A 27,903-nucleotide genomic window follows, 5' to 3' on the forward strand; every position below is an offset into this window, starting at 1 on the left:
TCAATCATTACCTCGTTTCATTTATCGAAGCTCATATATTATAATATCGCGCTAGCTTTATGAAACGCAGTCCTGATATCGCGAATTAATTAAAAGATTACCTCGTATTGAAAAATACATGAAAGAAAAAACACATGCGAGGAAACCATTTCCTGGCAGCTATAAATGGATATCAAGGTAGATGATCGGAATATGAATTACTTCCCGAAAGAATACGTACGTGAAATTCAAAGCGAGATATCGAGGATCATCATCTTGAGCATTGTTTCTCTCCGAAAATCACTCGCGTCTACAACAGATGATGTAACCGCGTTCGCGACGCGACGCGCTTTCTTCGCCGCGCAACGTACGTCGTCCATTCGTCGGTTCGTTGGTATTCCGAATCATCCTCGATTCCCCGTTCGGGTTCGCCGTGAACGCGTGTTGAGAATGATACATTATTTCCCATGCGAATGTTTCTTTGCCGCGTAATGGCCGATAAATAACACAAATTAATGCCTTATTCCAGACATGTCGGTTATTTATGCCCCGGAATAACTTTATCCCGGCGAGCGTGATTACCGGCAAGCACGCAGCCCGTGCGTCCTCTCTCTCTCTCTCTCTCTCGTCCTACACTTACTTCGACTCCCATACGCTTTTACAGGCACGCACACAGAGCGATGCGAGTACACACACACACACACATGCACATGTACGAGACGCGCCGCTCCCGAGAATCGTCTTATCGCGAATTATCTACTTTGACTTACGGAATGTAGGTGAACCCGTCTTGATGTATCTACGCCCGTGGTGAAAGAATTGCTCGCTCGGATTTGGAATCCGACGAATAGACGTTACCGGCCCGACAAACTGCCGCTTTGGCACGTCAAGACCAGACCTCGCATATAGGTTTACTACACCGTTCATATAGCCTGTCAGTTTAAGAGATATCACTTATATGTACCTATAATAAAACTTGTACTTGCGCTCTGACAGCGCGTTCTTTATAGCGGCAGAAGTTTATAGCGTTAATCTTTGAAAAAATTAAATATTTTTTCTCCACGAGAAAATTTTCTATCTAGAAAAGACGGTTTGTCGAAGCTCCAGCAATATTTCGCGCTTTAATAACTGCATAGAAAAAAAATAAGTGTCAAATCAAAACTTATATACTTAAACTAACGCGTTCATTGTTTCGTATATGCGCAACAATTTATAATCTTAATTTATTATCTTCTTAGAAGAATTTAATAATTTTAAATTGTAACAATATTATAGTCTTATTTTAATATTGTAATTCACCTCAAAAATATATAATTATTTAATTCTACCTTAAGAAAATTATAATCTTTGATTTAAAAATGTTATTTTCTATCTAACATTGTTTCTTTTCTACTCAAGAAAATTAAATCTTAAATCATAAGAATATATTTTTCTTGATTGAACTATATAAAATGGCTTCATTCAAATAAGCAATTATTCAAGCAATTTATACTTTTCTTTAATTAACACAATATAATCTCATTTCAAGATTTCCATGTTAAAACTAAATATATTTTCAAAACAAAAATGTCTTTTTTTCTATATGCTAGGCAACTTTCAAACAGAAATCAAAACGTCTATATAATAAAACTGACGTGCCGAAAAATAACTCCTAAATATTTTATCGTTTCGAGGTCCATTCATCGCTGTATATTCACAGATATACTTAAAAACATGATAAAAAAATATCGCAAGTATATTATATACAATGTATACGCGTAAAAAATGAATTTGAAGCAACCGAAAAGAACGCACACAAGTGTCGAAAGCGGAGTCCGTTATTAATTTTACAATGCTTTTAAAGCGGCCTTTTCTTTGTACCGTTTTACGACTAGCGGCATCCTTTTGTAAGATAAGGGAGATTTCCTCCGAAACCCTTTCCCCATTTTTTGTTGCCAAATATCTCTCCTCTTTTTTGCTGGCAAATATCTTTTTTATGAATTTCGTGCAAATTTTGCGATATGTCGCGCTTTGTAAAATCATTTATTACAGCGTAGGGGCTAAGGTTCTAGTTATGTTTGCTAGCAAAACGCAAAATTTATCTAACTCAAATAAGCATTTTCAATACGTTACACGTGTATATTGTAATGGCTATAGCCATTAACATATTTTCAAATACACCACTTTTCGGTAATTCACGTGCTACTTTGCGTAACATGTTTTTTCCATATGATCCTATCATGTCTACATAAATAAGTAAAATATTTATGCGCATGTCATTATTTTCTATTTCAAATAAATCTTGGTTGTCTTATATATCGCGTAAATCAACTGCCTCTGAATCAATCCAAGTATTCTCAGATTAATTTCACGTTATAAATTTGTCAAGCGTGTGAAAAAAAGACAAGCAAAAATTTTGAAATAATATTATACATTATTCATTGATATTTCACTCGATAATTCGTAATTATTCAAAGAGCTTGAGATCACCGGTCACGTAAGTATTAAGACGAATGTGCCGCTTATTTCTCGAGTTCGATATCGAAAAATGAAATCAAGGACGATTATTTATGCACGCGACGTCTGTCCTATATCGGTGAAACGAACATGTCAATATACAGAAAGCTGTAATTTAATGAACATTACATTTTTTGGAATTGACTGATTAAGGATCTCGCCGACTCGAGCTGCGCTGTTCACGATATTACATTTTTACGTACGTATAGTATAATTATTATTAATGCGCAAGATTAACATGTATATCTTTCCGTTCTAAATTACACATCCAGCGTATCTCGAGTGCATTTCTTTGATGTATTTCATGACGCGACTTACATATCAACGAGAAAACTGTCTTCATGAACTTATTTTAACACGATCTCCTGTCTAAAGCAATATATCATGATGTATAAAATGTGTTCAAAGATAACGATCGAAAATTCTTGACGTTTCTCGGTCGTACAAACGGCGACTCCCTCGGCCTTCCTTATGCTTCGAGTAATGCTAAAGTATATATGTACGTAATTATTCACACATCTTTAGAGTTTCCAATCACGTACGCGATAAGACAGATACCGCCGTTCATCTCGCGGATCCGAATCGAGAAAAAGACCAAACCCAAGGCCGAGAGTAATGCAATTCTTTAAACAGCTGACGCGTGACTCCAATCATTGGCAGTTGTGTCGAACTCGTTTCTCACCTAAGAACAAAAATTGTTGTAAATTGATTCGATATCGAGTTTCAGGCAACTCGACGTATCCAGCCTAACTCGACGTACTTTTATTCCTTGGATAAAAATAATCAATCAATAGATCGCAAGGTGGAATGATGGCAAAATTATTTTAGATTTTTCAGAGCGCGTAATCCCTAGAATCGTAAAACGCGAGCAAACAAATAAAGGAGCACTTGACTCTTTCGTGAATATTATCGCGGGTGTGCGACTAAACTTTCCGAGAATATGACGTCGACCACACGCAAGCAGACTCGCCGATTGGATTTGACGTGACGGAAATGTGCTCTATTCGCGCGTTGAAATACAAGACCGCTTTTTCGTTGAGTTTTTTGAGCTCTTCGCAGTACTCATCCCGGTGCTTTCGCTAGTGAAGGCCGATGTTGTCGCGCTAATTGCACGTCCAGAACACAATTTACAGGCATTGAATCGCCAACCGCTATTTCGCCGTAAGAAGAATAAGAAGAAAGAATAAGCGAAAAGAAGAGAGAGAGAAAGAGAGAGAGAGAGAGAGAGAGGACGAGAGATATTTCATGTTTGTTTATAGTTGACAATATTTTGAAAATATTAATAATATGCATCGAGACCAACATTGTGCGCGTATCTCCAACAAATTGCAATTTTGTCGATCGTAAATCACATAATCGTGCAATTTATAATGCCGATTAATATCTCTCGTTAATTTGTGTTCTTAATTACGTTCGTGAGTTGCAGCGTGAGATCACACGCGATCAATTACGAAATACGGACGACCGCATTCGCGTGAATATAAACGCAAACGCATACTCGCAAAGAGTCACCGGCTGTGTCAAATTGAATAAAAACGCGATTACACGCCGAAGGATTTCCAATGACTCCGGACGCGGGAGCGATTAAAGAGACTGACGTGCGGAGATCGAAAGAAAGAGCGCATGTGTGTTTTGTGTTGTTCGCCGGGACGCAGGAAAGTTTACAGGCCTGCTAACCCCGTAGGGACCGTCCCTCTTCTTCTCTCCCTCTTCGACCGTACATCGATTCGTTTGTCAAGTAACTTTCGAGTCCGGGGGTGAGCCAATATTTCAGGAACAGCGGAACCAAGATTGAGGCTAGGAAGCGATGGGGAGGCTGCTGACCGCAGAGAAGATAAATTTGTTCCGCAATTGAGACGGGCGTGCCGCAGTAAATCTTGTCTATTAGGTATCTCTCTTCTTCTTCCCCGCCGCAGGTATAAAACTATAAATCGAGAGCAGAAAGACACCACCGTATTGAGCTTGACCGCGAAGAATCACGCGTATAAGGAAGACAAATTTTCATCTGGCAGGGAGAGGATTCTCTCTCGAATCTCGATGGCTTATTATTCCCGCTGTATATTGTGCGACAGACGTCGGTATCCTTTCGAGAATATAAGCGCAAAATATCTGACGTACGCGCGAAACTTTATTTAATCCAAGTATACTAACTTTTAGTTTCTATTTGATACAATGTTAATATTAAAATCGAGAAAAAAATTATAGCGCAAAATAATTTATATTATATTTTCTTTATTATATTATTATCGTCCCGGTGTTTTACTTTGTCTCGTGCTTTGTTCTTAAAAATTAGAAAAAATAAGATGTATCTTAAATGACAAAAGAGTAGAGTATATCTTGAATCGCGTAAATATATAAATATACAATATAAACATTCTTGCGAAACTGTTAAAAACGAAGGGTAGCAATCTGGAAAGACAGCATCCTTCGATATACCTCGATGTACAGATGTGTAGAATCAAGAAACAGGTAGAAAACGAATTCTTTCGACTTTTACGATTCTCGATATACGATGTATCTTGCATTGTTGTGTTGCAATTTCTGGTTGTTGTTCTCATTGTGCGCAAAACCGAATGTGTGAGTCGGCCGTATACAAAGAACGATGAATAGCAAAGGACTATGAAGGACTGGGTCGGTAGAGAAAAGTCAGATACTTAGAGTGTTTAGACAAGCTGTCATCCGACAACAATGGAAAAAATAGAGGGGTTTATGTCAGGCAATAAATGTACTTTAGGGATGGACTTTTTTCGCGGTTGGAATACATCTGTCAGTATGATATATCGTATATAGTTAGGATAATTAGAGCCCAAGGCTTTTATTTCGTTTTCACTTTCGGCATTTGCTAGTCAGGTAACACAATGACGTGGTGCAAACGTCGGTTCTCGTATCGATATTACATTCTCTCGAATACACACATTAGTCACGATTAATCGTAAGAAAACAAACGGTGACCGATGACAAACGCGCGATATTTCGCGCTTGCATGATAAATCGACGGTACGAAACGGCAATTTAGCTATCCGGAATCTTTGGCCGAATGAGCAGGTAATATCTAATGGAGTCGTGTTCGATCAACGGGCGCATCCCGAAACACGTCGTTGCACGCGTAACTCGCGCCGTTAATACGTCCGATACCTTGACCGCGTAATCTTTCGCAGGGGCAGGAGGTAATTAGCAGTAACGGACGGTTACGTCCGATATACGAACAATGGAACATCGGCGATGCGATGGGAATAGGAAGAGGGCGATGGCTGAGCGAGTATGATAAATGAACGGCGCCTGACAAGCGGCCATCGTTGCCCGATGATGGATGGCCGGCGGTCCCGCTCCCTAATTATTTCATACTTTGCAATCAGAATGATAATCCATCCGCGGTACCTGCAGCCTGTCACGGATAAATCATCGGTTATCATTCCTGAGTCACAACACGTGTGCGTACGTTCGTGCGAAGGGAGTAAATATATGTAGAAGAAAACTGTGTGTTGCTCGCGCGCAGTTTGTCAGACTCGCTTGTCGATGGAAAGTTTGATCATTTCGCAAGAAGATATCGCTTTCATAAACAATTCGGGCGAATTAAAAGAGATCGAAAATCTTTTCAATTTTTTTCTCGATTACTTATATAAACTCTTTTCGATTCCTAAGTATTAAAAGAAGATTGACATCTGTCGATTCCTTGTTAGCGCAAATCCGATTAATTCACGTAGAATAAATCAAACGAATTTTTTTCCAATTGAAATTACGGGAGAGGAAAGAATAAAATGATGTAATCTCTTCTTTGTGGGTAAATGATGTATGTAGATGTTTAATATGTTAATTAAGTGATTCTGATTTTCGAGCGATATTGATTAATTGCAATTGACATTATTTTATATTCAAACATGTTCAATCTACGCTTGATTTACGACACATCAGCAAATCTCCAAGATCACCAAAATTAAAACCTTAAAAGCGTACTTTAAGCTCGAGTTATATAGCAGTAACAGTGGCCGAGCAGATGGCACCGGTGCCAAGCCTTGACGCGCTCCATTTTACAGACAGAAATTATCCAGCCAGAGTGCTTTCACCATCTTTCACGACTCAGTCGTTTTACTCTACACACGTTTGCGCATAATGATTGTTAAATTCAGTAAATCTCGAGAGTATTTCTCCAACCGTCGCGCAATAATTGCTCAACAGGATACGCCCGATGAGTTTGCAGTGTAATAATTAATTTTGAGGCAAAGTTTCGAGAAAGTATATTATAGTGTTATATGTATATTAATATTGTCTGAAAAATGCGCACAGGACAATTTATCCAAAGGCGTCTAAAGGAGATAAATTATATCAATTTACATCGCGCTATGATATAAACGAATTGTTCTTTATACAGAATTTTTAATACACATTGTGTGCTATAGCTTGCAATGACTAACTCATCTTTTGTCTGTGATGCCTCCCTATAATATACAAACATCTTATAATGACAGAAAAGTCTACGGTATCGCGGCTGAAATTAGTATTTGCATGATTAGTGGGCTGTCGAAACCGACGTTTAAGCGGTATTAAACGTATCCAACGCACGATTTGCGAACCTTCCTAAGACGTTTATTATCGTCGGCAAATAAAAGGAAATGCATTGTGCGATTGCCTTACCGCGATATTATAAGTAAAACCTTGTCATTTCAGTAACGTTCATGTATTATCATTCTATATAAGTCGCATACGTTTGCAATTTTTTTCGTCTTTCGTCGTTTACAGGTACAATTAATTTCTGGGAATTCTTTACTAATGTTTTTTTGAGCTTAAAAAAACATATATAATTTCCAATAATCGATTGCTTTGTATATTTGTTATTCGTTTCACGTCAGGATAGCGATGATGACGGGATCGTGTAGTTTACATTAGTTTCGTAAAGACCCTCTCTTCGTCTTTTCTCATTTCGTAATAGCCCCGATGCCAGGGGCGATTAGGGGGGATGTCGAGGCAACAATTTGGAGAATACCATGTATAACAAAGCGCCGCGCTATGCAAACAATCGAGCCCGCCGTGTCTAATTGCCGCGGATGATTTTCAAACTGCCCGTCATCTTGCGCCTAATAAATGGATACAGCAGATCCCTTAAGTAGTATAAGACCCGATCATTATTTCCGACGAACGCCGAAGGTTACAAAGGGCTGTCTAATTTACCTCCTGGCGGCGCCGGCGCACCACGTTGGCCGCCACTCTCGTCATGTTCGTTGGATGACCTGCGTGATCTTGATAATCAACCGTCAGCGAATTTTCGATGTCGGTAGCCTCCATAACTTTATAAACGAGGGAACGTCGTAATATCGATCGAAAGTTTCGTATAAATATAACAATTAAGTATAATAGAAATATTTCTTTACGAGTATACTGACCTCTTTTCTTATAGACGCTCTTATAAATAAGTAATTAATTCCAATTAAACGTTAAAAAATGCATCCGCTAACTCATCAATTATAATGTGAAGTCCAGATAATCGCGTTAAAATTGTACATCTCTCGATCACGCGATATAGCTGTAAATCATGATTAATTGAAGAAACTTTTAATCATCCATCATTTCGATAAATAAAATATTACAAAGACTTTTCGACATCACGTGACGATATGTCAACAATACAGATGCGGAGATCCCACGAGTGCGAGCACGTTACGCGTTCCAAAGGGAGACACACAGACAAGGAGGGGAAGGACGGGTGGAGTAGAATCGAGACAGGAAACGCCGTTACCCGAGCGGCTCTTTGATGTCGGATGTTTACTTTATGGCCGCGGCATGATTGTGACAGCGTCGAGCTGCACCGAAGGGCCCGTGACGTCATAAATGAGGTGGTCCCTCCTCTCGCGTATTCGGAGACCGTAGCCCATGCCGTCCAACTTGACTCCCACCCCCGTCTCCTTCCACTTCATCGCATAACCCACAAACGCCAGCAATCTCTCGACTATGCAACCCCTTGCGGACACAGCCAGTGTCGTGTTAAAAGCACTTGGTACTTCATATAATACATCAAACATGGTTCTATTTGCCCAGTACGCTACCTGTTTGTCAAGTTACAAATTTATACGAAAATAATACGCGAGAGACAAATTTACATACGGATAATTAATATTGAATTTTTTTATGAGAAAATATTGCTTTTCACGAAATGAGAGAAAATTAAAATGTAGGATAATAAATTATTAAAATATTTATTACAATAGTCTTCAGTGGTCTGGAGAAAAATTACTTTTTTCAATAGTCATCTATTATATTTTAAATCACGAGCAATTTGAGGCTTCGTTGAAAAATTAGTCATGGGATATATTAATAGATGCTGCAGTTAAAACGGAGAAGAGATCGAGTACGGGGAAAACATAGAGATAAAAGAATCAAGCTCTTGGACGATTGCGCTGTACGACGATCCTGATCGTTGCTAATGCGATGCTTCAACGAAGAGGTAAGCTAGTCGAGGTTTACGAGCTGGAAGAGCCTTCTGACGAGGGCCATGGCTTTACGTCGTCGTGTGTCACGCATCGTTACTGCCGCAACGCCGTTATGAGACGTTTACGATAAGATATGTCGCACCTTTCGCCCCTGACAGCCCACAGATTTACCGTCAGTGGTGAGAATATAGCTTAAGAAAGATGGAACGTGATGAGAAAGGGGGCGGGGGGGGAGGGGGAGAGGGGCAGAGGGTGCCACGTCATGGTGGCGGGAATGGCGGTGTCTGAAAGGCATCTTTTGCCTGGCTGTCCGAGGAACGATATTATACGCTTAATGACTTTGGCCGTTTCGTAAAGTTATGTCTCGCCAAGATTAACCGAATGACCGAGTTGCGTAATATATGCGAACCGATGATGTCCGTTACTAAGTTTATAAAGCATCGTACACCAACTCCCCGTAAGATTAATCTCCCCCCGGACAATTAAATATTCACGACATGATTAATATTCCCGTCTTGTATTGATACCTTACTCGATACGTAACTTTAACGATGACAGTGACAATAATAATCATCTTTGATCAAACACCGATGCATGGCAAGACGTCAAACGGCTCGTAATTTAAAATTATGAATGCAAAAATAAACTTGTTGAATCATGTACGTTCCTTTCATTTCTTTTAAAAAGAGACATTGTAAGTACTAGATAACCGGTCTGCCCGAGTCATCCTTGGTCACGTCATCGGCATACGGTGAAACAAAACGCGTAGAGTGTAATTACCGGACTGAATGGGCAATTTATGCCTGCATACATTGTAGATAAGTGTCGTCCCATGCATATAATTGCACGGAGATCTACAAATTATATGTATAACCATATGTCTCGGAGACATTCTCTTCTGGTTACATTGTAATTACGAAGTTTCGTCTTCGTGATCCAAAAATCCTTGAATGCGTGACGTAGATTAGCGAGACTCGAGACTCGTGACTCGTGATAACACGACGAAATGTTTGACAAGAGATATCATTATAACATTCGATTCGTAACGTTTTCTTTCTTCGACAATATTGTTCTTTTCAACGATAAAAATCATTTAGTCCGCATCATCTAACAGGCAGCACAACAGGAACCAAGATGCCTAGTGGCGGTTTCGACGTAGGCTAAAGGCTATTGCTTGTTTAGGACCGGGAACGTGTGTATTAACTTGAGCTTTTCCGTGGTATATTCATTCGGCGACCGCCAGGTTTCCCTACTCTTACCGAAAACGCTAATGGGAAGCGTATACAGATTGGGAGAACATTAGCGAACTTAGCGCTCGCGGCTACTTTATTTACGCTATCCGACGCACACGTCGACCGCGACGGCAATGACAAGCCTATGCATACAGTAGCACTCGATGTTAACCGACTGTGCAAACATCGCCTGAGCGCAGCTCATGTTTGTGGACGGTCCCGCTGCTCTTCGCGATTGCGGTTGGTCCCTGCTAAACTGACGTCATGATGCTCATGTCAGTCGAAATGTCGGTGCTACTGTACGGTCTGTTTACAGAAACAACTTTAACCGTTTGACACTTTCGGAAAGATTCCCGATTGGTTGGCACGTACGGTAGACAAATATTCTTTTAGTGGAAATAACGACGCTCAATTTAACCGTTTCGGAATCCCCAGAATTCCTCGCTCGCTACCTTACGAAAATGTAAAACAAAGCCCAGAGAAAGCTATTTGTCTTACGTACAAGTATTTTTCTTTTTTCGAAAATGGTGAGCATTAAAAGTTTCGAAACATGTCCATAAAAATTTTATTGCGAAATGAATCGATATTGCATCAGCTTCGACAAGTCGTATGATGGCATAAAATTAAATTTCATTACATCACGGTAAATATTTTGTCACGAATCACCGTTGAAGGTTTCCGCACTATTCCGATCAATTTGGACACTAAAATCCGACCGTGACTTCTGAGCCCGAGTAGTGATATTTATCGTGAGCCACGATGTCACACTCCGTCCATCAAAGTCCCTTGCGTGCCGGTATCGTCGAACGATTGCGGAATCGCTCCAATAAATTCAGGTCGGCTACACAATATCCCTTTATATAAACGACGTACAAAGATACTTTCGCATCCCCCTTCGAATAGGGTCACGCCTGTATTCGGCACTCAAATATTTCATGTTGACACTTTCGACATTAACTCTATTCGTCAGGGACTTGTGCCTATCCACGGTAGCGCCGTATTCATCCGCGTGACACGTCGTGCACGCTTTTCTCTTCCTTACACTGTGACGGGACAGCTGTTTACGCGTGTCCCGCTCCCCGCGTCCCGAGGTCATTATGTACGGACTGCATGTGTTTCGTTGCCTTTGTGTGACGTTCTATTTGGACAAGTCTCGTTCCCGAATGTCCACCGCGAATTTTCCACTGTTACGAGGACATTTCACCGGCCCGCAGGTGTGTCTTTCTGATCATTTCGCCACAGATTGCGCCACTTACGCATATTGTTTTTTTACACGAGATACAAATATCGCAACGCTGGGAGATTTTTGTTTCGAGACTAAAAAACGCTCCCTTTGAAAATGCCATCGCGCTTTATGACGTCCTTATATTGCATAGTATACCAATAAAAAGGTGAATGCGTCTCAAAAAGATATTAAACGTAGACGCAAATACTTTGTGTTTAGTTAAAGTTTTACGATAGATAATAATATTGTAACATTTTTATAAAAGTTGCATGTATTAAAAATAGTTTTATATCATACTTGACACACGATAATAATAGATTATTAATAAAATAAATATAAGATTCACATTTTACGACGTATATTTAAAATTTGTTACTCGAAGCTTTTTTTTATGACTTACTTACTATTCTTTTATTAGTTGTTTAATTTAAAATTTATTTAATTTTGCAAAAAGTGCTAGTCTTTTTCCTCGAATAAACTCTCAATGTACTCTTATCGACGTTATCGAGATGACATCAGGATCACAACGTATTATCCTTCGGAGGATAGCAGAAGGCACGAGGCGCGTGAGACGTTCGAATAGCGAACCCGCGCGACCGCAAATCATTCGTATCTCCGCCTCGCACCGGAACCGGCTAACAGTTTTGTAAAAAGCTTTTGTGAGTTCACCACGCTCGTAACTTCAACTTTGTCGCCGACGGTGTTTCCATCGTGGGACAGGAGACGACCAGATCTGTATGCCGGTGCTAGTGCGGCAGAGGGATTACAGCCGAGCACAAAGGGGTCGGTCGGCGACGACGGATCTGCGGGGAAACGTAGAAAGGGTAGAAGGAGATAAAGCGGGAAGAGTGGAGAGAGTCGTTTCCCTCTCTCTATCTTACTCTTTCTCTTTCTCTCTGAAATTACAGCCTCGTAACTCCCGGTAAGCGGGAAAGAGCGTATGTGACAGCGGGCGGACAGGCGCGCATGGTTTTCCGGAAGTTTTATAGCCATCAAGGGGGGTGTTCCAGGGGTGTTTCGGACCGAGCTACCCGGCCGTTGCCTTACGCGGTTTACGCCGTTACACGGTTCCCGCATTCTCGTAAACAACCGGCCAGACGTGCTTATCGTGTTCTCGCGACGCGCATCGACTCGACGTCTCATTTTGACATATCAATTCGCATAACGTTCCGAAGACTCGACACTAACGCAGTCGACGCTAAAAGTGTCCTCTAAAAACTCTCTCACTCGCGCGACTCTTACATGTATCTAAATTATTAAGATTAATCTTACTAATTAAGTAATCTCATTAATTAAATAATTTTATTATCTCCTGTTAAATAATTTTATTATAATATATTCTACAAATCGAAGTCTATAATATCTTAAATCTCTTTTTTGTATATTTATTTTTGTATATTAATTAATTTTATCATATTTATTTTTAATCAGAAATTATCATTTTTATTAAATCATTATCATTTTATTATCATTTTTATTTTTAATTCATCAAATGTTTATTTCACGAGATTAAATTTCATTCAGCTATAAGATTACAAGATTTCTCATTCGTTTAATCCTTTATTCGAAAAGTAGGAATAACCTTGTAAAAGTAGAACTTTGTAAACTACGCGAAATAATTTACCGTGGAATGCTCGCGTGATACAAGTTATATTGAATGCTCGCATGCACTACAATTATATAGTTCATTTAATTATGCTATAAATCTTACAATCACGATGCACAAATTATTTCAGTGCACATTTACGGCTCTCGTGATAATATAATAAAAACAATTCAGCGTTACGTATAAAATTTTTATGACATCTATATTACCAACATTCATATCTAATCGTTAAAAGAATTATGGATTTCATATGTATTTTTTGTAAATAAATTTTGAAAATTATTTAAAAGTGTTCTGTATATTTCAACAATTTAAAAACGTCTTGGATTTTTTAATTATACTTGCATTAAAAATCCCCTACATTTCTTAATCAACTTTTTATCTATTTAATTTTTATACTATTTTAAAAAAAGCGAAGTAAACAACCGTTAGGAAAAGTGTTATGACGCGTAAAGTGATAATGCACTATAATACTCGGGGCATGTCTGAGAATTTATTAGCAATCAGTAGATGTCAATACTATCGATCGGTATGTATTTTCAAAGTACTTCAAGAAGAGTTGCAGCATCGTCTTACAAGTCATCGCTTAATAGCTTCCGCGTTGTCGTAAACTGTCAAGCTGATATATTTATAGAGTTGCGTGATACATAACTATAGTATCGTCAAATAAGAATCCGGTATAAATACGATAACGCTACGATAACCAGCCAACATTTAACGTTAAGAGAGTAATACGAGTGCATACGTGTATTAATATAAAAATATCGCGTGTCTCCTTTTCATGTTTTCTTTATCAAACTTTGTTATCGATGAAAAACTACTCTGACAGAAAACGCGTATATCTTAATTTTAATCATTACTCGATTAATTAAAAATTACTGTTTTTGTGGAAGCGGTAAATTAAAAAAAAAATAAAGTTTCGCGCAATTAATGAAATGACATTTTACCAAGTGAAATGTCAAAAAGGCTACGCTCCGGAAATGGAAAGCGGGGACGAATCTAGGCGGTGAAATGCGCCACACCGCGTTTACCGCATCGTCGACGTCGATCAATCAATATACCCGGTAGTAGTGGCTGCCCACGTGATACAGTAAGGGGGATCGGAATGGATATTGGATTGCAAGATGAAAGCTGCTCGTTAAATTAGTTTCTAATCTGTCTGATCTCTGAAAGCGGCGAGTCCCGGGCTTCATTCTCGTACGTCTAATCATTAATCTCTGCCAGCAGATGTGCCGCCGTCATTGATTTAAATCACCGGCGCGTTGGTTAACCCTTCCTAATCTAGTCTGCCCGTCTGGACCGGCCTGATGCCCGATCGGATTGCCGGTAGAATGTAACGAGATAACACATACTTGCAAATACATGCGCAAAAGTCGAAGCAACGTGTTCCGCGTTCCGTTCCGCGAACCTCGCTTCGGAAAGGAAACGAAAAAGAAAATCCGACTATTACTTCGATCGACGCCGTCAATTTCTTTTTTCCGTTTCACCCGGAAAACGACTGGGTCGTCGATACACTTTCAAGGAACAAGTCCGCGGAGAGAATGCGCATGTAAAGATGTGAAAATGACAATTGTGACAAACAAATATATATATATTTGGAATAATAAAAAAAAATATTTCTTTAAATCAATCTCTTTCTGATTCGCATAACGAGCAAGATCCAGATAATTATTTACAATTTATAAATAAATCTTAAGCGATTCATTTACATTTTCTCATATAACTTTTCAAAATGACAAATTGAAGTGATATTTTATAGGAATAAGTTTTTCACGAATCTCTTCCGTCCAAATCACACTTGAAATATCTCCTAATCTTAGCATAAAAATGAAACGACTAAATACTCGAGATGAAGGAGGAGAAAGACGGAAACACCAGCCGCGTGTTGCCCTCCCAACTCTGCGCGTCTCATTTTCGCGGAGTCCCATAGGATGACAGCGGAAAGAGAGAAGCCCGGATATCTCCCGACGAAAATTTCGGTACATGCTCTTTGCGGGGCCGTCCGCGGGCTCGTGAGAGCACAGCCGGAGACAGTAAATCAAGCCCCGTAGAGTGAACTCTCGGCGGTGGCAAACAATGCGCGGCGTGACGAAGGCATTGTCGAGTTTACGCCCCGCGGGGGGTGCTGCTGCTCTCCGGCTAACATCCCGAGCTCAGTTCACTCACCATTATGGAACGGGCACGGGGAGGCGATGGTGGGGGAAGGGGAGTCCCATCAATTACATGGGAAATTGCGCTCGCATTATTTATGTGCGTATACACCGACACGAGCCGCGCGCACTAGGCCACGCTGTTTCGCACCACACCGCTCCGCTCCGCATCGCATCAAGCCGCACCGCACCGCACCGCACCGCGTCAGCCGCACCAAGCCGCACCGAGCCGCGTCACATCGCACCGCACCACGCCAGGCCACGCCAGTCGGCGCCACGCCATGCCATTCCGCATCGCGCCGTACCCTGTCGCAGTTCTCCGCAGCGGTTATCGATAGCCCGACAAAGAGGACATAAATAACGCCTTTTGCGCCAGTACACGTTCTCTATGCTCATATCGGTACGGACGCGTATATGCCGCCCCGTTATTCGCGCATCAGACGGATGATTCTTAGTAAAGCGGCGATCCATTATCGGCGCTGGCGCGCACCGCCCTCTTAGCGTAGCGTCTCGCCATTAAATCGAGGAAGCCGGAGTTGGAACGCGGTGTTATTGGCTCGCGACGCGAATTATCGCCGATAATTATTGCCGTTTGTAACGTCGCCTTGAATAGACGGGGATTACGATTGCGCCGGAAGTATTTGAAAAACGTCGCATTAATTGCTTATCGCGACATCTCACCGTCCCCTTCTCTCTCGAAAACTCGAGCGTACGTTTGAAACGTGTCGCGACGAAAAATAGCTGGATATTCGGGCTCAATGGCGCGCAAAGCTTGAAATTTTTGTCGTATTTACAAATCTGCCAAATTTCTCCCTCTTGTCAGTCAATACCAGTAGCAACGGCACTTAAGCGCTTTTACCAGAAATCATGCAGCATGGAAATATCGCGCGACTAACGCGACGTTTTATGTATCCGCCGCGATACATAATGTATGGATACGTACGTACGTGAATAGGATGACAAACTTAACCTCCGAGCGTAAAGGAGTAGGATATACGGTGGAAGCTGCGACATCGGTGGAAAAGTCCGAGAGGGTGGCAGAGGGTGATGAGGAGAGAGAGCGAAGAGGAGGGAAGGGGGGAGATGGATATACGGAGCTGCCGAACGAGGCGACAGCTGTCGATTTCGTGCAGCCCTTGTGCAGAATGCGCCAGTGGAGTTGCAACCGACTACCCATAAATAACGCGCTCGTTTCTGGAGCGCGCGCGAGGAGGAAGGAGGAGGAGAAGGAGAAGAAGAAGAAGAAGAAAAAAAAGAGCCCGAGCGCGCGAGAAGTGGAAGGATGGCGGGATGGCGGCTACAGAAAGGGGGAGAGAAACGTCAGCGACGTCACGCGAACGTCGTCGAGCGGGGTGGTGCGACGCCACCCCGAGAGCGTTCGTGCTCGTCGACGACGTGGCGGGATTAGTTCATTACCCGTGCGTTATACTAATCGTGTTTACGCTTCGCCTGATCGATGTGCGGTGAGCGGAGGGTGATTATCCGTCGCCGAGTAGCTCGCTACGATGAGACACGATGACGCGTGAGGAATCACGAACTAGCAAAGTCAGCTCGAGAAACGTAGCGCGGATAAAATACTCCTCCGGAATCGGATTTAGGTCGATATTAAAAGTTTAAGAATCTTTAAAGAGAGAGAGAGAGAATGGGAATTTCTAGTGGAAATATCTCGTGGAAAAATATCAGCTGATATTAGAATAATTTAACGTAATACGCAAATATTACGATAAATGTTACTCCTAAACATAATTAGCATGATTCATTGCGAGATGATGGAAAATAATGGAAACTTTCCGGAATAACTTCAGAAGCCTGGCACATTCATTAAGAAGTCAGAGGAAGTAGAACTGCGTGACGAAAACCTATAAATCGTTCATGTAATTGCGCGCAACGCGCTGCGCGGTCTGTTATTACCGAAGACTGATAACGATAATGTTCGCACAAACCATGTGCCGTACGCCTCGACTACAGATTCTGAGTATAAACGTCAGGCGAATTCCATCTATATTATTTCGCATAAGAAAAACGAAATGTATGACCCAATACTCGAGTATTGTACTAAAATGTTAAGAATTATTGCGAATCGTGAAATCTTTTATATATTTTGAGATATTTATAAATCTTTGTAAAAAAATCAGGTCAGAACGCATATTTAAAACGTTTAAAATATTCTAAAAAGTCAATATTTTTTTAAAATGGCTAAATGATGAAAAAATTTGTATACCAAATATAATTAACAAATTATTGAATCAATCTTGAAAATGACTATTTTATGAAAATTTTACAATAAAATAAATATTAAAAAATATGAATTATAATATCAAAAATATTTTAATGGAAAAAGTTTGTTAGAGAATTGCAGGAAATAATAAAAGCTGATTAAAAATTATGAAAAAATCCTGTCGATCAGATGAATAGATTTCGAAAGGAGTAGTTTCATTACGTATCGAATTGAAAATGTTGCTAGAAAAAATTAACTAGAGGCTAATGGCTCGCTAATAGACATATTGCACAATTCTCGGTCAATGTTTTCCCATCCGAAAGAAACCCGGACAATATCCCGATGCTATTTCTATCTTATCTCCCTGCCGGGCGACGTTCCGGGCGGTTGTTAGATACGAACAGTTTCCACGGAAGAGCATTAGCGGCGTTATTAGCGCTAGTTAGAGGATACGCTTTGGTGAGAGATGAGAGCGGTGTATAATTATCCGAGCCTCTTCCACTACTTGGCTCAACAGACGAGGACGATGTGTTTATGTGGCGCCGACTGAAGGAGCCTGGCAAGAGTGTCTTGTATTATCTGTGACATCAGAGCAGCTCGACAACGACGAGCCGTTGAAGGAGGGTAGTGAAATAAGTAACAATCCGGCATTTCTTATGCGTAGCAGCTGCTCGCAAGAAATTACAAATTCGACGATATTTACGAACTGCAACATGAATTTAGTACGATATTATGTTTATATATCAAATCCTGTTGAAGAATGTACATAAATCCATGTTGAAGAGAACATGTACATACACTTTCTTCAACACCTCGTCGTCATCGAGTCGATTTAATCCATAGATTTTTTTTTAATAAATAGATCTGTTAATTATATATATATATATATATATATATATATATATATATATATATATTTATTTATTATTGAATTACCGCATCACCTTCTATATCTTTATTTTTAAAAAAATTGTTATACATGCTACATGTTTAACTTGTATGAAATTTTTCATGTAATTTGGCACATTTCAGATTAAATTAAAAATTTTAATTGTTCGTGGTTAATTGCTTTTTTGATCATGTATAATTAATTTGAGATTCTTGGCTTTCGATCAAAATTTTTCAAACCATGTTCTTTTAATATCAATTTGCGATGTAAATTGATACTTTAGTTATTATCGCCACGTCATGTTCTATATTCGCTGACTGTATCTTTTCCCAATTCCATGTTAATATTATGCAAGTAGTCTTCTCTTAGAGCGTTTAATTAAAGTGCCGAATTAAATCAGGTTACACGATAATGTAGGATTCGATAATCAATACGAATTACGTAAATCACCTCTCCTACGTGGCACATGCAACACACAATCATGGTACACGCAACACAATCCTATAATTTTGCGAATAGTAATGAGAGGAATTGACACTCGAATTTCCATGAAACAATTGATATGCATTTCGATGCATCGCTAACGCATCCGTATCCGCCAACATACACCACTGCCATTACCACTTCAATCCATTTTAGTCGAATTCATTAATCGTTACAATATGCATTAGACCCCGGTGCCGTGCAAGCGTTTTAAACGTTTTCGCATTAAATTTATTTCGGTATTAAATTTCATTCACGTGTCGCGAATATAAAAAGCTATTTCAATGCGTTCGCTGTAGATAAAATGTTTTACATTTACAAAGAGTCGCATCGCTGATAGATATATGTGAATAGTTTTTTCAAGTTGAGCTGACGCATGCGTAATTTAGCTTTTAAAAAGTTATTTTAAGAAAGAAAAATACAAGACAATATATTTTTACCATCTTTCACTTTTTATTCTTCGTTAAGAAATTCGTAATATGTATTGACTGTAAAGTTTGCCAAAGTCTGTTCGATCGCTTTGTTGAATGACAGGATTTGAAAAATGTCTTCATTCAGGTAAAATACAACTTTCACTTCGAAATTTATCTTTTCTTTGTACTTTGTCGGGCGATTTCTAAATGTAGGTGTTGACAGCTAAGTGTGATTACAATTTGTAGTCATAGAGCTACAAAAACTTTTCGAAAATACGGAAGGTGTACAGATTTATGTTATCTTGAGTACTCATTGTTAGTCGAAGGTTTTTAATAACTTGGGACAATCTATTCTTTAGCTAATACCCTTGTTTACAACCGCGCTTAAGAAACGGTAGAGAGAAAGAGAGAAGAGAGAGAAGAGAAAAAAAAGAGAGAGAGAGAGAGAGAGAGAGAGATCTTCCATCTATACCTGTTCGGGCATCTTTTTATTGTGGATAGTTTTATAACGCCTGAATGAACGCTAGCGTATATTAGATCTCGAGCGTAAGAGAATGTATCGTCGTCGCACGAACAAAGGCTGCGTTTAAGTGCATAAGATGATTATATACTTCACGCTCTATTTACTCGTATATTATATTGTTCGATACTCTATTGCTTTACGCACTAGGATCCGATATGTTGAAATATATTACATGTACACGCGATAAATAATTTTACTCCCTCTTCTTTCGAATTGACTTTATTCGATTATCAATCAAGAATCGTTTACATTTTAAAGAAAAATGATTACCAACAATTTTGTCAGAAAAATTTATAGTTAAAATTAAGTCATGTTAAATATAACATGATTAAATATATAATAATTGTTCGAAACTGATAAAAAATGAAATTCACCTGCGCGTAGCAAAGTATCTATCGATGTGTGAACCGAGAATTTAATTCGAATTTAGAAAAATAATACATATATATCTGGTGTAATCTAGTTTCTCGCCCCAGTATTCTATTCTTACGTCAGTGGAAACGTTAAGCGCGCAATTTCCTAAGAAGCAGCTACCCTTTAAGAGCAATTTAACGATTAGAAATTCAACAATCTCGTAGCCGTAAGCCTTATCATTTCGCACAATCGCGCGGCGCGATATCGTGAGATCGCGCAGGTGCCGGGCGTTACATACTGGTGGCATCCATACCTCTTTAACAACGTTGAAGAGGTAACAGGACGAAGTAGCGGCGCACGAGAACTCCCTCGACGGTGGTGCAGGGTCGTGGTGGGAGTCGCGAGAGGGCACCCCGCGCCAGTTGACACGTCGTTGGCCGGGTCGCTCGCACCCGGCAAAAGTGTCGGCGTAGCGCGAACCGACAACGACCACCGTGTCGCTTCGGCGGCCGCCGCCGTCGCCGTCACCTTTTGCGTTCGCCTCTTTCGCCCGCATTGGTTAGTCGCTGCCGCTCGTGGTGTTTCGTGTCGTTCCGCGCGTTGTAGTCGCGATACACCGTCCGACACTGAGGAGGGGGCATCTACGATGTTGTCGCGGAGGCGCGAGGAAGGGGAAGATGCTCCCCGGGGGAGCGCGAATCTGCGGTGTACGGTAGGGGAAGTCAGCTGAACGGCGGAATGGTGAGGGTGAGGGCTCGAGAGCGACGAGAAGGGCAACCGCGCTCCACGTCGACTGCGGCGAGCGATTCAGTTGCGAGTCGAGCCTCATCGCGTCGACTTGTGGAATCACCCGGTGGTGCCCGTACGGTTGTCCGACTCGTAACGCGACTCGTTTTCCTTTTTTCTTTTTTTGTCGCGCGCGGATCAAGGCGGATGTTACTCGTTGTCGCGGCGTTGCGCTCCGGCGACTCGTTGGTTACCTGGTGCTCGTCGGGATTCAGTGCTATTCGTCATCGAAAGTGCAGCCTCATGCATGGCTTCGTTCGCGAGTGATACCACTGTTTCGTTGCTGCGACGGATATAAGTAAGAGAGGAGGGGGGAAAAAAGTGCGACGAATTCCCCGGGATTAGTTTCGCCGATGAGCCCGAGAGTGTGGTAGAAAAAAGTGGTGCTTTCGTCGAGTACAACCGACGGCGCGAGCGAGGATCGACCGCAAAAGATGCTGACGTCCAGCGCGAATCAGTATCTCCGTCCTGAATACCTCACGCCGCTACCTACTACGGTTAGTCGTTTTTCTCCTCTCTTCTCTTCTCTCTCTACATCGCTATTTACGAAGAGTTCATTATTTATATCTGTTCCTGCTGTTTACGTCTCGAGTTAACCATTTGTCGAGACTCGCGTCTTTCAACGTTTCAAGTCTTCGTATTTAATGACCGATATTTCTTATTGGCTGCCGTTTATACATATTTTAACGCACCAAAAAGGTGCTCTTTTTACTTGCTTGAGTATCTTGAAAAAAAAAAGATATAATAAACGTAATTTTCCAAAAAATATTTATTTTATATTACTTTGTATTTTATATCAAAGCAAGAAAATTTATATTAAAAATATATTTGAAATATATATATTTGAAAAATTTATATTCTAATATATAAAACTTGTACATTAAAAATTACACATCATACTGATATAGAGTTATATATATGTACGTATAAATAATTAGAAATAATTAGAATTGCAAATATACCATTAAGGTGAAGAAGAATTAATGAACACACATTCAACTTTGGATTTTACGAATATTGAATGACGGGAGAATAGACTAACGATTATGAAATTCATTTTATTCTGATTTTAATCTCTTAAATAACGAATACCAGCGAATCCACATATATAACGTTTACGTTATTAATGCAACTGGACACGTTTAAAATGTCGCCCGTGTATAAGTTTCGCTTGAAAATATCTTTCCCAGCGGCTCATTAACGTCGCCTGTCGTCGTTTCGTTAATCCCGACGGGAAACATGCGCGCCGCGTTTTATACTCCGGACTCCTGTAAACTATTTTGGGGACAGCGAGTGTGGGCAAAGTCTCGGCATGCGTCGCGCTGATTTACGCGCGTCATAAATCAAAGCGCGATTCGGTAATACAATGCTGATTGTTGCACGCGGGGTGAGGGGTGCGAGGGAGGGGGGGGTGAGATGGAAAAGCGAGCGGAATAGAGAGTTCGATCTACTCTTGGATATCCGGTACGATCGAGTGCATCGATAGTGCGCATTTATATCTAGTAATCAAATTCCTCTAATATTTCAACGCATTATTTATAATTAATCGCATACAATTTAATTACTTCATCTCTCGTGAGGAATATAAAAAATCGCTGATATATGCCGATATGTGGCACATAAATATAGTCGATTGTGCAACGGTAAAACATCCGGCGATTCTTCAAAGCATTCAACATCTGTATAAAACGGTTTGTTTTATTTTTCCGCAACGCAACTTTGCTGGTATTTTTAGAAAGCGGCACTTGTGGACGCAAAAAGTCGGCTCGAGTGAAAAAAAAAAAAAAAAAGAGGATCCTTCGGATCTTTCGGTAGAAGTCACGTAACGCGCGGACAAAAGGAAGACGTATGTCGCGAGGGGCATAAATTAGTCGCGACAATCAAAAGCCGGCGGGTGGCATTAGCGGATTAAAATATTACGTTCGAACGTTCCCGTTAACTTTCACGAGCGCAATTAATATATAGCCTCGCGTTGCCGTAATGGCCTGTTGCAATTCACGGCATTAATATCTGTCGGCGTCGCGCCATTAGTACCGACCGGCCGTGAGCGGCGGATTAGCGTTGCATGATCGTTGCATTTTAATTACGGCGGAACATCTGTTCGGTGGACGTATCAGTCGACGAGAAATATCGCTCCTCCGTACGATAATTATACCGAGTGCATCATCGTGACCGCCTCCGAGCCGGGAGATGCGCGCGCCAAGGCGCTGATATTAAATTCCCGCACTTACACGCTAATGACGTCTGTATCGGCCGATCGCATATTGATTATATTCTCCGGTATTTCGTTCTTGAAGAGAGAAAAAAAGAAAAAAAAAAAAAACAATCGGCGTGGATAATTATTAACGACGTTCCACGCTGACGCGTCATATTTCAGATTCCTGAGAATTTATAACGCGCGCGCATCAATCTCTCTGAATTTACCGATCAACTTTTATCGCGGGATAAGGAAATTGCTTATAATATATAATTTATAATTTTATATAATATATAATTTATAATTTTATATAATATATAATTTATAATATTTTATATAATATATAATTTATAATATTTTATAATATTTTATAATAAATATTCAAGAATTATTATACCATGTGTGAGGTTTATTACTGGTACTAGGAGTAATTCAATTTCAAGATGGATTGTAACAGACGAAATCTGGAAATATACACATCGCTCGCCTAAAAATATTCTCGATAATCAAATCAAGCATTCTGGTGGATAAGTGTGTCCGACGCACCCTTTATTCACGTCACTTTTCATTCGGCGAGAGAGTGACGCGGCGTTATAGATTGCGGTTTGCGCGTCATTAATTGGACTTGCCTCCATCCAGACGCGACACGCGCCAAGTTTCGAGAATTGTCGGATTGAATATTGCAGCGTAACTGTTGGTCGAAAATCACGTGATATTTTACCTTCGAGAGAAGATCGATTAAACTCGAAAGCGATAAATAGCCACTTAATGTTGATGATTATAATATTGCGCATAGATATAAAAATAATCAATATAATCTGTTGTACAAGTTACTTGCTATCAATGTTAATCCCATCTACTTGATTTTCGAAATGAAGATAAAATATAGCGTAAAAATTATTTTTTGTTGAAAAATATAAATCATTTATTTGAACAATTAGTCGAATAATTCAGTTTAATAACTAATTTAAGAGAAGACAATGAGTTTTTATAAATATACGTACGTTTCATTTCATCGCAACATATGTTGCTTTAAAAAACATTGCGGAGATTACGCGCGATTCACATTTTTGTATATAAAAAATTTCTATATTCCATGAAGTATTCAAAAGATAATGTTTTTCCCGATACTCTCATGCAAGATTAACAAAATGCCGGAATTTATATCGAACAAAACGCTCGGCTTTACCATTATTCGGTCGAAATATTTGGTTGAAAATTATACAAAAAAAAAACACGAGCTTTATTTCATATTTCTTATATTCTGCTTTCAGTTAGATGCAAAGAAAAGTCCACTCGCGCTGCTCGCACAGACCTGCAGCCAGATAGGAGCGGATCCGCCGTCCAACAAATCGCTGCTAAGTTCCTTGGACAAGTCGAGCAACCGATCGTCCAAGACCGCGGAGCAATCCCGCGACAAGTCGTCGCCGACGGTGACAGTGTCGGCCACCGTGCCAACGTCGACGATCGAGTCCACGAAGACCAGTTTCAAGCCGTACGAATCTTGCCTGGGGCGCGAAAAGGCGTCCAGCCCGGACGAGCCGCGATCGTCGTCGAGTCACTCGGCTTCCGGGCGATCCCGGACACCCGGCAGCGGCGGCAAGCGATGCCCTAGCAATCAGAGCGCTGCGTCAACGCGCGCGGTCACGCCGCAAGGTAGAAAAACAGCGACGCCGAACGGGAGCGAGGTCGCGCGGGACTCGCCGGCTTCGAGAGGTTCGGCGCCCCTGGTACCGTCGAGCGCGGCGGAGGCCGCCACGTCTCAACCGACCGTCAGTAGTCCCTCGTTACAAGCGAAACCCGCCTACAGCCCCGCCGGCGTCCTCGCCATGACCGATCCATCCATCAAGGATCTCCCATTGGGCACGTTCAAGCCGGGGGTCAGTCTACCGGCCTCCACCGCCGCCTACTTGGGTTACAGTCCCAATCAATTACCCATCGACGTGATGGCCAGCTCGCTCATGTCTCAGCATCACGCCGCCCTGAAGAACGGTCTCGTGGCCGCCAATCCTTATCTCGGCTACGCGCGGCTCAAGACGACGGGCGGACCCGCGGACAGCCTGATGCCGATATGCCGCGATCCCTACTGCACCGGCTGCCAACTGAATTCGCATCTGCTGTCGGGCTCCGTGGCGACCACCGCGGCCGTCGCCAGTATCGCCAACGGAAAATTGGTATCGAGCGCGGGCGCGACGTCGGGTTCCTGTCCGGCCGGATGCGCCCAGTGCGATCACAAACCCGGCAGCGTCTCGCCTTATGGACCGCTCGGCGCGGCCGGCGCCGTGTACGCGCACGCGCAGCTGGCCGCCCTGGCCGCCGGCACGCAGCTACCCTACGTGTGCAACTGGATCGCGGGCGACACCGCGTACTGCGGCAAGCGATTCGCCACGTCGGAGGAGCTGCTGCAGCATCTCAGGAGTCACACGAGCGTGTCGACGAGCGGCGCGACCGATCCCGCGAGCGCGGCCGCCGCGCTGTCCCTGCTGTCGCCGCCGGTCGGACTCCCCCCGACCCATCCCCTGTTCGCCAGGTCTTATCCCACGCCACCCCTGAGCCCCCTCGCCACCGCGCGCTACCATCCCTACGGGAAACCCTCGCCGCTCTTGCCGCCGTCTTTGTCGTCGTTGGGCCTGCCGCTCCCGCCGCCCCCGCCGCCGCATCCGCACGCGACCGCCGGACTACCGCCGTATTTCTCGCCGTACTCCATCTACGGGCCCCGTCTAGGCGCCGCCTCCGGGATGCATCAATGAGTTCTCGGTAACGAGCACTCGTGAGCCAAACGCTTGCGAGGTGAGTCGACCGGCGAACTGTGATCTCTCTACGAATTCGAGCGCGTAAACGGAGAGCGTTCTTGGCGCGATGCTTTGTATGCGATGTATTTACGGAGCCGAAGCAAGGGGAAAGGTCTCAAGTTATCGAGCGGATATCGAGGCGCGGTAGGATTGTTGTTTCTTTCTCGCGATGGTCTGCGTCTTCCGCAAGTTGTACGCCAAGTCTTTTTTTACCTTGTAATGAAAAATTCAACGTAGAACTTTAAAGATTGAATAATGTGTACACACACGAAACGACGTCTCTTCTATTGTTCTTTGGCGCGAATCGTTAGTATTTCCATGTTGACGCAGCCGAATTTTGATATATATTTCGTAGATAGTGTAAACTCTTGAATAAGTATATTAAGTTGAGAAGATATAGAATTCTCAATAGATATTCACTTGAAAGTTTCACTTTGCAAGAATTGTTTCTTTTGATAGAAAATAAGTTGTTCTTATCTTGTTGTCCAATCTTTCGAGGTGAAAAGATAAAATAAAATGGCTGCGTATCCCTACCTCAGCTCTCTTTACAGGAATAATAATCTATTTTTGTCAAAATTGCATTGCATTCGAACTACATTTAGAATGATTAATTCTCGCTCAGCAGCATCCATAATATATGAAATGTATATAGCGAACAGCATTTGCTTGTATTTGCTGTCATTAATCTCACTCGAGAATCAAGATTAAATAGAAAGTTAAATACCTCTTTGAATTCTGTAAAAAATTTCTAACAAAAGTTTAACATTTTTTATAAAGATTGTAAAAATCTATAATATAAATATTTACTTTAACTTTTTTTACTTTAATTTTTATTTTGTTTTCCATTTTTTTGGTCACATTCTTTATTTTTTTATTATTATTTTACATTAATTTCCATTTCATTAATATTGTACGAAGCAAATAAATTATTATGAGATAATACATTAAGATATGAATAATAAAAGTTAAAATATGTCAGAGTTTTTGAAATAGGTATTTCATTTAAAAAAAATCTATTTTTCTATAAAATCCATCCATTAAAAAGAAATTTCATATGCACAATACACAGATACAAGATTGCAATGTGAAACATATCGTTTATCTCTGATAACTTTGACAGTGCGATGTATATCGCGTTTAAAATCAATATTTTCTGAGACTTTTACATTACTGTTACTATTGTAATATTCAATCATTTATTTAATATATAAATACGACAAAATTAAAAAGCGTTTTCTATAACATTAAAAAATGAAATCAATGTCGAGAATAAGATTAATGATTAAAAAACATTTCTTGTTGCTATAAAGTATCTTGTTATTTTCGGGCAATTTGATTAATTTCAACTTTAAAAATTTCTTATTTAAAAATTATTATAGCTCAAACATTTTGATATTAGAATTTTCCTTAAAACTCCTTAATTTCCGGTCTCTGCTATTAATTAGTGTCATGCAAATTTTAAGATTTATCTTTTCTTACATATAAATGAGATCACATTTTAATATCAAAATCTTGTACGGGACTTTTACATTGCTGTTATTATTATCACAATTTTATATTGTATAAAATTTTGAGATAATAATAATAGAAATGTAAAAGTCTCGTAAAAGATATTGCTATTAAAACGCATCGCATTATCAAAGTTGCCAGAGATAAATTACATGTCTCATGGTGCAATCACATGTGTATGTATGTACTGTGCATATAAAATTTGTCTTCAATAGATCGATTACAGAAATGGATATTTCTATAAAATATCTACTTTAAAAACTTTCATTACATACATACATATATATATGTGTGTGTCGTGTAAAATTTGTTATATTTATATGTATTGGTTTCTAATAACAAAATTATACTGTACTTTCTACTGTTATGGACCTGCTGCTCAAGTCTTAAACGTTCTTAATGCATTATTTTGCCGAAAGCTATCAGCTGCTTTCATCTGCTCCACAGCACTATCTCTCTCAAACTCGTAATTTTCTTATATTTATTATTCTAATTGACTATAGATATTCAACTAGAATCACAAGTATTGCGATATATCGAAGCGAGCGAGTTTCGATCATCTTGGAGCTCATAATTTCTATTATCAAGTTGATCTGCATAGAAACAACATCCGCAGTGTGCGGAGAGGA

General features: G+C 40.7%; 2 protein-coding genes and 1 pseudogene across 3 annotated transcripts in view; 1 reads left to right on the forward strand and 2 right to left on the reverse strand.

Annotated features, from left to right (window-relative positions):
- LOC145976874 (lachesin) overlaps nucleotides 1-27,903 on the reverse strand; it is a 371,398-nt gene that overhangs the window by 328,459 nt on the left and 15,036 nt on the right. The window lies entirely within an intron of this gene.
- Nucleotides 1,513-20,631, reverse strand: LOC145976877 (uncharacterized; annotated as a pseudogene). The gene is made up of 2 exons (XR_014440339.1): nucleotides 20,289-20,631; nucleotides 1,513-3,157 (listed from the first exon to the last, which is right to left on the reverse strand). The product of XR_014440339.1 is annotated as an uncharacterized LOC145976877 (transcript).
- On the forward strand, nucleotides 20,460-27,815 carry LOC145976873 (zinc finger protein Elbow). Its single transcript, XM_083108340.1, has 2 exons — nucleotides 20,460-21,273; nucleotides 24,248-27,815. Exons 1-2 carry the CDS (start codon nucleotides 21,211-21,213, stop codon nucleotides 25,721-25,723), a joined length of 1,539 nt encoding a protein of 512 aa, XP_082964466.1. The 5' UTR covers nucleotides 20,460-21,210; the 3' UTR covers nucleotides 25,724-27,815.

Source organism: Camponotus vicinus, unplaced genomic scaffold (assembly GCF_025532165.1).
Source record: "Camponotus vicinus isolate PSW18456_S1 unplaced genomic scaffold, iyCamVici1.0 SCAF_9, whole genome shotgun sequence".
Taxonomy (NCBI): Eukaryota; Metazoa; Arthropoda; class Insecta; order Hymenoptera; family Formicidae; genus Camponotus; species Camponotus vicinus.

Coding starts and splice junctions, on each gene's coding strand:
- LOC145976873 (XM_083108340.1), top strand. CDS start 21,211: ATGCTGACGTCCAGCGCGAATCAGTATCTCCGTCCTGAATACCTCACG. Junction 21,274..24,247: donor TCACGCCGCTACCTACTACG/GTTAGTCGTTTT, acceptor TTCTGCTTTCAG/TTAGATGCAAAGAAAAGTCC.